The following is a 16,945-nucleotide window of genomic DNA, read 5'->3' on the forward strand; positions in this document are numbered from 1 at the left end:
TTGTATCGTGCCATATAGTAAAACAGAATTAATAAGTATTTACATGGCTAAAAAAGAGGCAGCTAGAGAAAGACATGAAAATATTGTCGAGGGTCCTCGCATCAGGGGATTCCAGGCTATCCAATCAATTTGCCCAACATATAAGTTAGATTTTATTTACCAGACTATGCTTATCGACCCAGCACCTTCTCGTTGGATTCCCAAAAAATGAGGGATGGGCAGGATATTGCCTAAGTGCCCTTGCGATGGGAAGGCAGATCAATCGACAATACATTTTATGCTGTTTTGCAAATTTTATACAGAGGTCAGATTGGGCGTTTTGCGCCCGCTTTTTTAAAATCAGGGAATCTTATATTTTACCAAAAGCCTTTTAATTTGTTATGTGATTTAAAAAATGTTTATATTTGCAGCATAGTTGTGACCTACATCAAACAGGCAGTTAGGAGGAGAAATTAATTGAAACATTTAGAACTAATATGCTATGAAGATGTCTAGCCATCTGCTTGTATTTTAAGTCATTATAGCAACTCGTTTTTATTTTAACGTTCTTGTCTCGGGTAGCTGTAATTTTAAAGGAATCATTTTAAATGTATTCATGGAAGTAAGTGCATGCACGTTTGATGTATGACTCCATGTTCATAAAAACTGTCATAACTATATAAAACTTTGTATTAATTGATTATTCTTTTTGGACTCTGACTCTGTTTTGCTGACGGTCGAATTAACGGAGGTGCTATGGGGAGGATTTAAAATATGTATTTTGTTTATTTGTTCAATAGTGTTTAAGCCTTATAATTCTTTTATGGATTTTGTACAATCCGAATAAAAATATTTTGACTTGAAAAAATGTTGTAATTTATGAAACGTTTACTGTACACCACACCAATACGTGGAATGTTAAAGAATTTGTGGTACCGGTATCGTAGGCTTCTAGTAGAAATCCGATGCTGCGCCGCACACACACGCCTCTGCACTACCGTGCAAAAATTGTGTGTGACAATAGGCCGCCTGCTTGTGCGCCATTGCTGCTTTCTATCCCTTGTGCAGTAAGGCAACCTTGGTTGCTGCACTCTGTTGCAGTAAAAAGTTATAAACGTGCCCCGTAGAGTGCATGCTTGACCTGCCCAGCCTTACCCCTTCCACGCCCTGCAGCTGGTGGCAATTAAATAGAACAAGCATTTGCAATGCAATGGGTCTCGCGTTTGCTCATGTTAGCGCTGATAGCGTTGTAAACTCCTAACCCGACTTTTCACTCGTAATGAAACCTATCGGCAAAAGTGCAATTATGTACGTAACCGGAAAAAGTGCAATTAACTGTGTAACAGGGTCGATATTATGTAAACCGATCAACTTCTGCCAAGCAAGATCGAGCTGGGAAAATAGAGAAAAAGTAGTCCACGAGCCGGATGGAAAACAGCGAGCCTTGCATGTTTTCTGTACTTGGTCCATGCGCTCGAGGAGGGCTATCCACCGGAAAAGGCATGACGTATGCATGCCTTCCACTAATGAAATCAAGCAGATTCTAACATGCAAGCCCACGAGCCAATGAAAGACACTGATGTGAAGTGGACAGGGCTCCGAGCCCTTTTTAATTCCTAAAGCGCCTCGCTCGCCGAAACGCATGCGCAAGCGCATGCTACACAGGCTCGACCCTAAAAACGAATCTTTCTGTGTGGTTTCTTTCTCCTTACTTCACTTCACCTCTTATATCTTACGTTCTTCTCTTATCTGTAGCTACTTCTCTTTGTACCTTCGTCCTCTGTATCTCTGTTCTCTCTACCTCACCTTTCTCAATATACCTCACTCAGCTTCATCTTTCTATACTTCTCTCTCCTGACCTTGCCCTTTTCCGTATCACTCTCTGTGCCTACATCAATATTTATCACTCGCATTCCCTTCCTCTACCTCAACCCTCTCGGCCTCATCCATCTCTCTGCACTTCGTTGCTCTTTTTCGATCTGACCTCTCTGTAGCTCTCCTCCATCTGCTTCACCTCTCACACAACCTCATCGTTATCTTTGCCACGCCTTTCTCGCTGTCTCTACTATCTTATCTCTCTTCCTCAGCCCTTCCACTCCCTTGCCACTCCTCTCCACCTCTCTACTACCACACGTCTCTTTCTCTCAGTACACAATCTCTCAACTTACTTCTCCGTTAGTTTGCTACTTCACTTCTCCACCGCCTCCTTCTCTCGCTCCACCTCTACTCCCTTTCCTTCAACAATGTGAATATCTTATGGCTTTCTGACTGCCGCCATTCCTCTACCCCTCTCAGCCATTAACTCCTCTCTGCCTTTTTCTCACACAAACATATCTATCTCTGGACCTCCTTCTTCATTTCAACCACTCACTTGAACTCAACTGTCTCTTTCTGTATCCTATAACTCACCATCTCTTCCTCTCATAACTCTCTACCTCTGTATAAACATTAACTCTTTCTCTACTCTGTGTGTGTCAATTTCCTCTTTTCGCTCTACACCACATTTCTCTTTCTACTCTTCACCCCTTTCTCTACCTTTCTTTCTTTCACAGTACTCTCTTTACCTGGCACATTTTTCTATACATGTTCTCAATTTCATTTCTCTACCTTCCATCTCTTTGATAACATAACTGCACTCACACCACCAAACTCCACTGGACGGACCACTACTGCGTCCATTTCTCCTTCTCAAAACCCCCCACACACCACCACCAACACACCACACCCTACCGCATGTGGGACAAGATCCCCACATTAGGGGAGAAGTGTGGCTCAATGGTTAGAGCGGCAGACCCTGAAGCAGAGATCTGGCTCAAGACCAGGGTTCAAGTCCCGCTTCGGCAGGTCTTGGGCTCAATTCCCCTTGACCAGATAATTCTCGCCTCGGTGCCTAATCTAATTCATGGGTCCCACTCTGCAACTCTGGGCAATAGCTTGCTTAATCTCCACAACGGCCCCAACAGCGCTTGGATGCCTGGCTTCACCCTGGGGGTGCTCAGGAGTGGGCGCCTCACAGGGAAAAGCCAGGAGGGGTTCCATAGCGGTATGAGTACAGCGCCTTGAGACCCTAACGGGTGAGTAGCGCGCTATACAAGTGCTAATTTACATACCCCCAACACCAACAACCCCAACATTGCTGCCCATAACCTCACACAATTGATTACAACTTGCGCTGATTCACTCGCCGCTCTTAGAAGAAACATCACCACCTGCAACATCAAGAACGCCCCCTGGTTCACCACTGAACTCCTAGCATGAATGCCACAAAACAGAGAAAGCTTGGCGCCAGGTACCCTCAACAACCAACTTCTTCACCCTCAAACCACCATACGCAAACATCACCAACTCATACGTACCACCAAAAGGGCTTACTACAAGGAACACATAGACAGTAACTCACACAACAGCAAGGGCTCTTCACCATCATCAAAGAGCTCACCAAACCCAATGCCTGCAACATCGACCCCACTCACACACAAAACCTCTGCGACTCCCCCTCCAACCACTTCCACCTCAAAATCTTAGACATACACAACAGCTTCACACCACCAGCACCCACCACCTCCACCACCAACAACAACTCATCCCCCCTTGCTAACCTACTACACACCTGGACCCCTTCCAACGACGAAGAAGCCAAAAAAAAACAGGAATTCCATCCACTCAGGCTACCCCTCGAACCCCTGCCCCCACCGCATCTTCAACAAGGCCAGCCCAACCATCGCTCACAAGCTTTGCGCCGTAATCAACAGTTCTTTCGACGACGCCACCTTCCCAGACTTCTGGAAGCACGCAGAAGTAACCGCACTCCTGAAAAAACCCAAGGCAGACCCTGATGACCTCACAAACTACCGCCCAATTTCTCTTCTCCTCTTCCCCGCCAAGGTCTCTGAGAAGTTAGTGAATGCCCGCCTGTCTCACTTCCTAGAGGAAAACAACGCACTAGACACCTCCCATTCTGGATTGCACAGGAACCACAGCACTGAGACCGCCCTCATCACCTGTACTGACGACATCAGAACCAGAGTCGACAATGGCGAGACCGTCGCACTCATCCTCCTGGACCTCTTCGCAGCCTTCGACACTGTCTTCCACCAAATACTCCATACACGCCTCTATGACGCAGGAATCTGACACAAGGCCCTGGACTGGCTCACCTCCTTCCTCACGAAAGGACCCAGAAAGTCCGCCTCCCTCCTTTCCAATCGCCAGCCACCAAGATCACCTGCTGAGTTCCCCAAGGGTCCTCCCTCAGCCCTATCCTTTTCAACATTTACATGGCTCTGCTCGCCAGCATCCTCCGGCCGCATGGAATCAACATCATATCCTACACAGACGACACCCAGCTCATCATCTCCCTCACCAGAAACCCTACCACCGCCAAAACCAACCTCCAGCCCGGACTCCTTAACACCGCCAAATGGATGACAGCAAGCCACCTCAAACTAAACTCCAACAAAACCGAAATCATCATCTTTGGCCCCAACAAATCAATATGGGACGACTCCTGGTGGGCCACCACCCTAGGATCACCCCCAACACCCGCCACCCACGCACGCAACCTCAGCGTCATCTTAGATTCTTCTCTCTCCATGACCCAGCAAATCAACACTATCACCTCCTCCTGTTTCAACACCCTCCGCATGCTGCAAAAAACCTTCAAATGGATACCCATAGAAACCAGAAAGACCGTCACCCATGCACTCATCAGCAGCAGGCTAGACTACGGAACGCCCTCTACGCTGGCACCACAGTCAAGCTTCTGCAGAAACTCCAGAGGATCAAGAACGCAGCCGCTCGACTCATCCTGAACCTCCCATGCCATGAACAAATCTCCTCCCACCTCAGATCCCTTCACTGGCTTCCTATCGACAAAAGGGTCATCTTCAAAGTCCTCATCCACGCACACAAATCCTTCCACAACACTGGACCATTCTACCTCAACGAAAGAGTGAACTTCCACACTCCCACTCGCCACCTCCGCTCCGAAGACCTCGTCATCGCCACAGTCCCCTGCATCCAACGCGCCACTGCCAGAGGCAGATCCTTCTCCTGCCTCGCCCCCAAAACCTCAAACTCCCTCCCCACCAACCTTCGCAAGACCCAGGACCTCCTGTCATTCAGAAAACCCCTCAAGACTTCGCTTTTCGAACAGTAATCGCCCCCCCCCTACTTTCTTTTTTTCTCCCCCCCCCCAGTGCCTTGAGACCCTTACGGGTGAGTAGCACGCTCTATAAATTTTTTGATTGATTTATTGATTGATTGTCATCAAGTCTACCTCTTGCTGCATTTACCTAAATCCACATAAAATTTTGTTCTTGCAAGTAAAAAAATCTATAACCAAATTCAGAAAGTAGTGGCTTTATCAATGTTTGTTGAAGCTTTTGTTTAATACATAAAAGGTGGAGGGGGCGATGTTTTCTTCTTTTTTTAAACAAACACGGGCAGTGATCTAATGCTTTACCAAATTTTAATTTTCTGTCTTTCTCTTTTAAAATCCCACTAAAAAAGAGACATCTGCTAGACGAGCAATAAAATAGAAAAGGCCAGTAGATGGCAATGCCGATCCATGGTCTAATCGTATAAAATGGCTTGTCGTGAGATTACTGGTAGGTAATTTAGCTTCACTCCCCTTGCTGGACGTGAAGAAATTAGGGCCAGATATATAAAGTATTTTTAGGGTCACAAACATTCCTGTTTGGAGTTTGCGACAGCAAAAATCCCTCTTCTACTGTACCAATCCCATTTTAGGACTCCGTAAACGTTTACTAACTCCTAAAATTGGATTGCGACCACATACCGATTCAGTATTTGGAAGGGGCACGATGTAAGTGACCTTTTCAAATACTAAATAGGTACGAAATGTATCAGGGTTTTGCGACCAAACTTTGATAGTAAAACACTGAAAATGTACAGACTCCCAAGTTATGGGTACCACTGGGATCCATTCCCCTTTGTGTATTTTAAAAGAAAGTTTGTTGGGCAGTAGGCAGTGGTCCAGGGAACCACTGCCGAGTCTCGAACAAAGTTTTCCCCAAACCAAAGCTCTTATTTAAAAAAAAAAAATACATTTCATCTGAATAAAGTTTACTTTATTTAAATGTGTTTATAGACAAGGTGATCTGCTGATCCTTGGCCACCAACTGGAATATGTTGCAATTTGTGAGCAATCTTATAACTATTGATGAAATTGGTCGGATAATGATCCACTCTAAGTTGGGATTTTAGGAATCGACCTAATAATACATAGGCCAGTTCGTAAAATGTTTTATTGACTGCAAAAATACTAATCACATTTTTTAGTGATTGGTATTTAGTACATCGGGATCTTAGTTCTTTCCACATTGGTGCATGAGCCTACCTCGCTGCAATTAAAAGCTCTGTGACAGGGCTTTCTAAATATTGGGGGTGGGACTGAATTGGCCAAATTCCAACAAGGAACACCATAGATACCACCGCAACAATGTAAAGTGAAATAAGGAGCAACAGAGAACTCTCTGTCCCTGTGACTATTGAGAAAAGAGGACAAACAATATTCTACATGTCACAGTCCTAAACAAAGAAGACATGCTGGAGAAATTGTCCCACTGCACCCACCATAGTTACTCCTGTCTATATGTACCATTGTTTAGCCTGGTCATATACTGGTTCCCACGCACCTCTTGTGGGGAATTGACATGTACATCCCATGTGTGCCTAGCACTGCTCTTCTACTCTGAGGTCCAGTAGTTCAGTAGCTTCAGAAGTATCTATCAGGATGCAGAGTTTGAATGCAGTTGGCCCTGGCCCACCAACATCAAATATTCTGAAAAAGCTGATGCTTGACAGCTTACCTCTCCCTCGGCCAATTCAGTAGCACCGACGGCCTTCATCAGCACTGACACCGAGCCGGCTGGCCCAGTGATGTAAGAGGCGCCGGTGTCGATGGCTACAGAACAGCCTTCACTGCAGAAGAGAAGCTCCGCACCAATGGAGATGCTGCAGGGGATGATATCAAGGGACACAAATTACCACAGGGACCCTACGGAATTAGAGAGAGCTCTGTAATCAGGGACACCCTGTTGGCAGTGCAAGGCAGAATTATTAGAGTGATTTAGGGCCATATGTACTAAAGCATTTTCCCATAGACACAGAATGGGTAAAATCCTTTGGTACATCTGGCCCTTAGTGTGAGATCTACAGCGATTCGAAGGAGGAGTCTCCTTCCAGTGCTGGGAATCGCAAGACGCTACAAGACTGTTAGCCACAGATGCCCCTAGCTACTACTAGGATGTCCAAAAAACAGAGAGTGGGTGTCTCTTGATACTACGGCAGCCCAGAGACAGAGGTAAAGATCCCCATACTGTTATCAGTAGTTCAAAGACACAAATAAGGAGTCCTCTGCTTACTAGGACCCCAGTTACCAGTGGTAGTCCAAAGACAGAAATAAGAAGCGCCTGGTTACTACTGGTAGTCCATGGTAAGTGGTCTCCTACTACAGGGAGCTCAAGGATAGAGATGAGAAGTCCCTTGCTACTCTTGGTAGCCCAAAGACAGACATCAGGAGGCCCCGGCGAACAATACCAGCCCAGGGACAGAGCTATGGAGGCCATTGCTACTACTGGCAGCACAAGTACAAAGGAGTGCCCTGTAACTTCTGGCAGTACTGGCGCAGAGATGGGGTGCCCCCTGCTAGCATGGTAATACTGCCAGCTGAAAGAGTGAGATAAGGAGTTGTCTGCTGTCACTGGATGGAGATGAGACGCCCCCGCTATTACTGACAGCTCCAGGGCAGCGATGAGGAGCCCCTACATCTGTCCAAGGAAGGAAGGACTACTACAGATTTGGGAAGGGAGGGAATCTCCAGTTGCTACCGACTGAGGAAGGGAGATGCATGGAGCACCCCCTTCCTGGATAGAATCGAAGGGAGGGAAGGCTCATATGGAGAGAGGGGGAGAGAAATGAATGCACAGACTGGGCATGTGCTGTGCACCACCGGGCGCTCAGTCCCCTCCTCACTCACCCTTTCATGCCGATTTGCCAGTAGTCACTCTTGATGAGGTCCATGTACTGGAAGCTCCCAGTGTAGTAGTTGGGGTCGGATCCTCCCAGCACAATCTCTCCGCCGGTGCCCAGATGCGTGTCCCTGGAGGAGGCAAGTGACGAAAACCACAGTAAGTTCTACCTTCCTAGTCACAAACAGAGGCACAAGGGAGACCATAAGGGACAACCTGGCAAGCCCAGAGCCGCAGGTGCAGCCCATATTAGTGACATAGGGCACGACAGCCACGAGCGTGAGGGAAGGGGAGCTGGGGGCCAGTGAAGCAGTGGAGACATCAAGAGTGAAGCAAGAAAATGCCAGGCTCATGCCATACTACCAACAGGTGTCCCTTCCTGTGAATCTGTTGAGGACAGGCACCTGGTGCTAACCCAATTATAATTTCCTTTAGAGCTGCGTTAATTATCTCGTTAGGCAGCTCGTTCATCTGTCTCTCCAGCAGTCCAACAACCCACCCTCCCATCTTTCTTTCATTCATCCATTCACTGGTTGTTCCATCTGGCATTCTGCGTCTCCTTCAATTTGCCCTTATTTTCATCCATCACTTGCCAACATTATCCCATCTGTTCGTTCTTCCATCTTTCCTTGCATTTGTGTCTGTCCATCCTTCCATTCACCTATGTATGTTCATATAACTGTCTATGCTAACATCCCAAATACTCAAAGTTAGAGTTCCCAATTCCGGGAGAAGGAGATTGAATGTGCCTGCGGCTCGTTCTGTGCCCCATTACATCCACTGTCGGAGGTGTACGTCAGGAAACCATATACTTTAAAATCTTCTTGATTTGTGGCTTGTGATTGCCCGTACTCATGGGAAACCATTTGCATAGTCTCCTGGGTCACCTCGTGCGATCCCCTGCCATGTGTTCCAGCAGATAACAAACCGGATGCTGCAGTATTTCGTCCAGAACTGGAGACTTTGAAAGTGGGGAACCAGGTTCGAGCCTCGCCGTCGGCTCAACACGCCGTGATTCTGGGCAAATCACTTAGGCCCTCATTACAACCCTGGCGGTCGGTGGAGAAGTGGCGGTAATACCGCAAACAGGCGGGAGTTAAAAAAAATGAAATTACGAGCATGGTGGTGATCGACATGCAAAACCGCCACTTCTCCACTCCGACCGCCAGGGTGGTAACGACCGCTGGGCTGGAGACTTCGGTCTCCAGCCCGGCGGCCGTCACTACACCGCCGGCGATATCACGACCCCGCATACCGCCATGGACTTTGTGGGGTTCTGTACATTCCCTGGCACTGATAGGGATCTCCTCTGCCCCCTCCCCCTCCCCAGAGTCCTCCCCCAAACCCACGACCCCCTTACCACCCAGCAAAGGTGGTAGGACCCCGCTCCCCACCCCCCTAACATTGACATACACACACCGCCCCTACACGCATACTCACACAACAACTACACATACACGCACACATACACACACACATACACGCACTCATACATGCACTCATACACACAGACATACACGCACACATTTTCCATACACACAACACCCCTCCGCATGCATACACACACTCACACACCCCCTCTACACACTCACACGCACACCCCCATGCACGCACACAACACACAACATCCCCCTGCCCCCCTCCCCTAACGATCACCTTACCTGGTCCGGTGATCCTCCGGTAGGGAACAGGATCCATGGGGGCTACTCCGCCGCCAGCTCCCCGTCACCAGAACACCGCCACGCTGAATCGTGGGACGTGATTCAGTGGGCGGTGTTCTGATGACATGGCGGTGGAGGTGGAGCAGCCTCCACTTCACCGCCGACCGCCAGTATGGCTGCTGGCGGCTCTCCGTCCGGAAAAGGGCGGAGGGCTGCCAGCAGTCATAATACGCTGTACGGAAAACCGCCTGCACTGGCGGTTTTCAGCACGACTGTACCTCGACGGTCTTGCGAAAAGACCGCCGAAGTCCAAATGAGGGCCTTAATCTCCCCGTGACTACCAAAAACAAACATGTCCTTGTGTAATGTAACAGGTGCTCATGTAAAGGGCTCCAATACCAGCATTCTGCGCGGCTTCTTGTCAGTCCATACTGCAGGACTGCCTCCATCTTTAACCAGGCCCCGTCTTTATGCTTATTACTGCTGCCTCCACACCTGTTCTTGCCTTGCACTCTGCTTCGCTTCTTTGTTTTCTCAACTGTATCGGAAGAACCGGTTCTCGAAACTCAAAGCCTTTCACTGCATTTGATTTTGTTTTGATCCCGTAACCTCTGTTTGCTGTTCGTTCCTAAGTCCAGTGCTCCCAATTTTAGGCCATGTGCAAATCCAGCCAGTTTCTTAGTTACACTTCGATCTCTGTGTCCAAGTCCCTGCTCCGACCCACTCCTCTTTCTATGGTATGTACTTTGCTTTAGCCTTTTGCCTCTTCACCAAGGCTGGACTGGCATTTCTGCCACGTTGGAATTTCCTTGGTAGGCGGCATGCATAAAGGACTGCTTTCAGACCAGTGTGGGCTGGATGCCATGATCCAACCATGCCATGATGGCTTTATTCTACTTGTGGCCATAGATTTTACTTTTTGCAGGGGCAGATTTTGGTTTCGAGTCCACCCTCGCTCTTCTCAAGTTAACAAGTCACCATTATTAGAGTTTTCATTTTTAGGTCTTGCATACAGAAAGCTTTATCTGTTTGTTGTAAAAAAAGACCTATTGTAACTAATACATTAACATATATACATATGGCGGGCTTTGGATCAGCACCTTTGTCATGATTGGATGGCTTTCTTGTCTATCTCATTTCCCTTATTCAAAGGCTTTCTTCACTATCCTTTAGTTGTACCAACCCTGGGACATTTATTCTTTACTGTGTTCTGATTGGATTCCAGCATCTGCAAACATCATCGGTGAAGCAATTTGTCTGCTTTAGCAGCCTAAAGGCAACGCCTATTGGCTTTTCCAATGCTTGCTTTTCTAATGTTCAATTGTAATATGCACTTGTCAGAATCATCACACATTAAATTCTATAGCTGCATTGTGTATAGCAAGGAGCCGTTTTTTTTGTTGCTTTGTTTGTTTAACTGCAAAGGGCTTGATGTTTTATTCTGTACTCATTGGCTTTGCCAAAGTTTGTTATTCGAGTAACCTGGGAGTACACCTCAGCCTCTAGTCCTGACTTTTCATATCCTTGAATGGGCAGTACAGGGTGGTCCTCCTGTTCAGACAGGGGTCAGATTGTTGATGCATCCGAAACTCAAACTGCCTAACTTAAATTAGAGGCTATCCTTACCCAGAGGCAAGTGAAGAGATGTTCTGGCTATTGGCTCACGCTCAGATGCAGCTCTTCCATGTTCTCTCTGTCTGGTCACTGCTGGCCTCTTGAGCTGTTCTGTGAACTTGATGTTGCTATGCGTTTTCCTGATTTTTGCTTTTCTTTTTCTGGCTCAGTTCTTACCTGGTTTCAGCCTCTGTCTTGTTATGCGACCTGTCGGGAAGCAATCTGCTTATATGTCTCCAATCGGAAGGTCTCTAGTGGAGGGTGATAGTTGGGTGAAGTAAAGACGAGGGTCAATACCAAGAGACTCCAGTGGAAGGACAGGGCACTGCCTGCAATCACCATAAGTAAACAGGCGTTGGCAAACCCAGTAGGTCTTGCCTAACCAAAAGCTATTGGCTTTGCAAGTGAGTTTTAGCCATGTTGTACACCAGCATGGCTGCTGCTCAGTCTCGCTAAAGGTTAGTAGTGTAGAGGTGAGCGGCGTTGAGAGTCGTAAAGTGGAATGGCGAAGAGTGGAGTGTGGTAGAGTTGGGTGGCATAGTGTTGTGTATTGGAGTCCCATAGAGTGGAGTTGTATACAGTGGAGTGGTGTAGGGTGGACTGGTGTAGAGTGCATTGGCGTAGAGTGTTACAGAATATAGTGGCAAAGAGTGCAGTGGCATAGTGTGCAGTGGCATACAATGCCGTGGCGTACATTAGACTGTTGCACAATAGAGTGCAGTGGTGTATAGTGGAGTGGTCCAGAATGCAGTGATGCAGAGTAGAGTAGAGGGGCGTAGAGTACAGTAGAGTACATTGCAGAGTGACATATAGTGCAGTGGCATAGAGTGGTGCAGAGTAGACTGTAGTGCTGTACAGTGCAGCGGCATAGAGTGCAGTGGTGCACAGTGGAGTGCTGCAGAGTGCAGTGGCGTAGAGTGAAGTGATGCAGAGTACAGTGGCATAGAGTGCAGTGGGGTAGAGTGCACTGGCATAGAATGCAATAGTACAGAGTACAGTGGCATAGAGGGCAGCGTTGCACAGTAGAGTGTCATTGAGCACAGTGGTGTAGAGTGGTGTAGAATGCACTGGTGAGTGCAGTGTCAGGGATCAGTGTTGAGTAGAGTGGGGTAGAGTACAGTGGCGTTGAGTGCAGTGGTGCAGAGTAGAATGCAGTGGCGTAGGGTGCAGCGGCATAGAGAGAATAGATTGGTGCAGAGTAGAGTGCAGTGGCATGAAGTGACGTATAGTAGAGTGGGCTGGCGTAGAGTGTATTGGCACAGAGTATTTGGGCATAGAGTGAAGTGGCATAGAATTTAGTGACATACAAGGTAGCATCATAGAAGGCAGTGGTGTAGATTAGTGGTGCATAGTAGAGTGCAGTGGTGCAGAGTGGAGTGGTGCAGAGTAGAGTGACAGAGGGCAGTGGTGTAGAGTACAGTGGCATAGAAAGCAGTGGTGTAGAGTGGCACAGAGTAGAGTGGCAGAGAGCACAGTGGTGTAGAGTGGTGCAGAGTAGAGTAGCGTAGAGTGCAGCAGCATAGAGTGGAGTGATGCAGAGTGCAGTGGCATTGATGGCAGTGAGGCAGAGTAGAGTGGCGTAGAGTGCATTGGCATAGAGTGCAGTAGTGCAGTGTAGAGTGGCAAGAGTGCATTGGCATAGAGTGCAGTAGTGCAGTGTAGAGTGGCATAGAGTTCGGTAGTGAGCAGTGCAGTGTTGTGGCATAGAGTGCAGTGCAATATCACAGAGTGCAGGGTGTAGAGTGCAATGGTATAGAGTGGAGTGGCGTAGAGTGCAGTCGCGTAGATTGTTTCAGAGTAGAATGAAGTGGCTTAGAGAGGAATGGCACAGGTAGAGTGCAATGGTGTAGAGTTGCATAGTGTAATGGTGTAGAGTAAAGTGGTGTAGAGGAGAGTGGAGTGGTGCAGAATAAAGTGCCGTAGAGTGTAATGGCATAGAGTAAAGCGGTGTAGAGTGCAGTGGCATAGAGTGCAGTGGTGCAGAGTAGATTAGAGTGGCGTACAATGGATTGGCATAGAGTGGAGTGGTATAGAGTAGAGTGCAGTGGCATAGGGTGCAGTGTTATAGAGTAGTGTAGAGTTGAGATGTCGAAAGTAGAGTGAAATGGCCAAGACAGGAGTAGTGTAGAGTTCCGTGGCGAAGAGTGCATGGTATAGAGCAGTGTTCCCCAAACCCCGGGCCGCGGACCGGTGCCGGTCCACGGATCAATCGGCACCGGGCCGCCCGAGGTCTTCAAATCTTGAAGGCATGTTTAAATACAATTAAATTAAAATTATTAAATCAAAACAAGCGGGCCACGGAAAAATTATCAAACATTTACCGGTCCGCGGCGATAAAAAGGTTGGGATTCACTGGTATAGAGTACAGTGGTCTAGAGTGCATTGGCACACAGCAGAGTGGTGCACAGCAGAGTAGAGAGGATTAGAGTGGAATGGTGCAGAGTGGAGTTGGGTGCAGTGGCACAGAGTGGAGTGGGGTGCAGTGGCACAGAGTGGAGTGGCATGGAATGATGTAATGTGGAGTTGTGCAGAGTAGAGTTCAGTGGCATGGAGTGGGGTACAGTAGAGTGGAGTGTTGTACAGTGGAGTATGCACGGTGTGGTAGCACACTACCATTAGAGACAACATATTTTAAACTGAAATGTCCATTACATTTGCACAGACATACAGTTTTACTAATAAAACTATACAGTGCACAATCGATCATGTGTGGAGATGGCATCAGCTAGTGTATTGATTTGTTTTGATCATATTAAAGTATTTGTATCAAATGCACTTCAGAAATAACAACCAATGTGCTTCATTTGTTCTTTAGTAATTTTGATATATTCCGAAATACTTGCACAGTTCATTTAAATGTTGTTGTGTACTAGAAAAAAACATTTCCTACCCTCAGTATCCAGCAAGATTGTCACATAAATCCTCTCCATTTGAAGCCAGATAAAGAAAAGTAAACATCAAGCTCCCTTGGAAGACAGAGCCAAACATTTGACTTCTGTCTTTGAATACACAACAAATGAGACAAGATAAGAACAAGATGTACATGCTTTTTTTTCACAGAAAGGAGCACTTGTGGGAGAATACAAGAAGAGGTAGTGTAAAAAGGCTTTAATCCTTGCAAAGGACAAATTCATGCTGGACAGCCTAAAACAAATAAAGCCAGCAAATAGAAAGACAGAAAATGTGAGTTTTAAACCACAAAGCCAATGGTATGCAGTGGGCAGAATTCATTCTCAGTGAAGGTTTCTGAATGTCCCCAAGATGTCTTAAGCAAACCAGACAGCTGCACTGTCTGATAGGCTTCGACCTAATAAATGAACTAATGCAGGATTAACAATGTGAGGCAAAGAGATGTGGACTGTTGATTAAGATCATGCACAGTGTGGGCCTCTGGAAGATAGGGTACTAACTCCATGCACAAGACCATAGGGAGGAACAAAGGATCTGAGATGCTTGACAGTCAAGGTGGGTGCTCCGTTCTGTTTTCACTGGATCTGTGCACTGCACATCACCCTGTTCAAAGCTAGTCTATGGACTGAACGAACAAGTGCATTCAGTGAAAGGGGCTTTGTTGTACCATGTGGTCGAAGGTTGTACTCCCCTTCGTTTCATCCTTCAGAAATCCATACAATGATTGTAGTGGCGTAAGAAAAAATAATGTCCCTACCCTGCAGAATGTTTAGAGGGCCTCCTGAGTTTCCCATATCTCACAGCTACAAATTGCCCTTTGGCTGAATGGGGGGCACCCTCCAGGGTTGTGGGGCCCCTGAAAGGTCGGGGTGGGGCTGAACTGCAGCAGCTTGTGTTACGCCTCTAAATGAATAGTATTTGTTTGATCAACAACAGCCACTGGTTACCAGCCAGGCCATAGGGGGGGGACCAAATACAGACCATGCAAGGATTCCTGAACCAGCCCCACTCCCTTTGTCTCCTCGTGCAATATGTCTCTTTCCACCCATCTATTCTCTCTCTCCATTCCTTGTCCTCTCTAATCACTTTCTCTCTTCCTTACCCCTCCTTTCCTTTCTAGTCTCCCTGTGCCTGTTGCAATTAACCTGTCGGAAGTGACAGAGGTAGCTGGAGTTTCCTTCCGTGCTAACAACCGGCCTCCACGGGCGGCTGCCCGCAGTGGACATGCCCACTGGAATAAAAGGCCTGCCCGGCCCTGGACACCAGCGCAGTCATTCATAGTGGCCTGGTTGAACCCAGAATCAATGTACTGACATACTGTCTGCGACACGCTGTGACCTCCTCCCCAAGTGGTGACTTTGGTGGCAGAACGACCTGCAAGTGTGCCCAGGAGTCACCATGCGTTGCACCGGTACCACGGAGGGAGTGGGCGGGGTGAGAGTTAGCAAGGAAGAGGTTGGAGCCAGTACCAGCTCTAAGCACACAGGATGCAGGGAGTCCAAGCAGAGCAAGTTACCGCACGGAGCCCAGGGGCACGGGGTGGTGTGTTAGTGAGGTGACAGCTTGGCTTAGTTTGTTAGGTCTTCTTACTTCGAGCTTCTGAAAAGAGAGAAAAATCAAATACAAGAATCACCACCTCCGTCCTGCCTCAAGCTCTTCTCTTATTCCAGTACCGGGGTTCACGCGCAGAGCTGCCAAAGCACACGCACCCTGTCTGCACCACCCCTTGTTGTTTCAGTGCTACTTTACACCGCGCACCCCACTCCAGACCTGCACCACTCCCTGCATTGCTTCCTTACACTCACCCCTTCCCCGTGCACCTCACTCCAGACCTGCACCACCTCCTGCGGTTTCAGTGCTGCCTTACACTCTCCCCGCTCCCCTCACTCCAGACCTGCACCACCTCCTGCGGTTTCAGTGCTGCCTTACACTCTCCCCTCCCCCTTCACTCCAGACCTGCACCACCTCCTGCGGTTTCAGTGCTGCCTTACACTCTCTCCTCCCCCTTCACTCCAGACCTGCGCAACCTCCTGCGGTTTCAGTGCTGCCTTACACTCTCACCTCCCCCTTCACTCCAGACCTGCGCAACCTCCTGCGGTTTCAGTGCTGCCTTACACTCTCACCTCCCCCTTCACTCCAGACCTGCGCCACCTCCTGCGGTTTCAGTGCTGCCTTACACTCTCTCCTCCCCCTTCACTCCAGACCTGCGCAACCTCCTGCGGTTTCAGTGCTGCCTTACACTCTCCCCTCTCCCCACATTCCAGACCTGCGCCACCTCCTGCGGTTTCAGTGCTGCCTTACACTCTCCCCTCCCCCTTCACTCCAGACCTGCGCAACCTCCTGCGGTTTCAGTGCTGCCTTACACTCTCCCCTCCCCCTTCACTCCAGACCTGCACCACCTCCTGCGGTTTCAGTGCTGCCTTACACTCTCCCCTCCCCCCTCACTCCAGACCTGCGCAACCTCCTGCGGTTTCAGTGCTGCCTTACACTCTCCCCTCCCCCTTCACTCCAGACCTGCACCACCTCCTGCTGTTTCAGTGCTGCCTTACACTCTCCCCTCCCCCTTCACTCCAGACCTGCGCCACCTCCTGCGGTTTCAGTGCTGCCTTACACTCTCCCCTCCCCCTTCACTCCAGACCTGCGCCACCTCCTGCGGTTTCAGTGTTGCCTTACACTCTCCCCTCCCCCTTCACTCCAGACCTGCGCAACCTCCTGCGGTTTCAGTGCTGCCTTACACTCTCCCCTCTCCCCACACTCCAGACCTGCGCCACCTCCTGCGGTTTCAGT

The 16,945-nt window shown here is 48.4% G+C and overlaps 1 protein-coding gene across 3 annotated transcripts in view; it reads right to left on the reverse strand.

Annotated features, from left to right (window-relative positions):
• REN (renin) overlaps positions 1 to 16,945 on the reverse strand; it is a 177,713-nt gene that overhangs the window by 24,478 nt on the left and 136,290 nt on the right. For 2 of the 3 annotated variants that reach the window (XM_069238493.1, XM_069238492.1), the window contains exons 6-7: positions 7,982 to 8,104; positions 6,813 to 6,957 (exon numbers count right to left, since the gene is read on the reverse strand). The exons of the other annotated variant lie outside the window; for it this stretch is intronic. In XM_069238493.1, the coding sequence (XP_069094594.1) occupies positions 6,813 to 6,957; positions 7,982 to 8,104 (268 nt within the window). The remainder of the gene's footprint in view (positions 1 to 6,812; positions 6,958 to 7,981; positions 8,105 to 16,945) is intronic. 3 annotated transcript variants of the gene reach the window in all.

This window comes from Pleurodeles waltl, chromosome 6 (assembly GCF_031143425.1).
Source record: "Pleurodeles waltl isolate 20211129_DDA chromosome 6, aPleWal1.hap1.20221129, whole genome shotgun sequence".
Lineage (NCBI taxonomy): Eukaryota > Metazoa > Chordata > Amphibia > Caudata > Salamandridae > Pleurodeles > Pleurodeles waltl.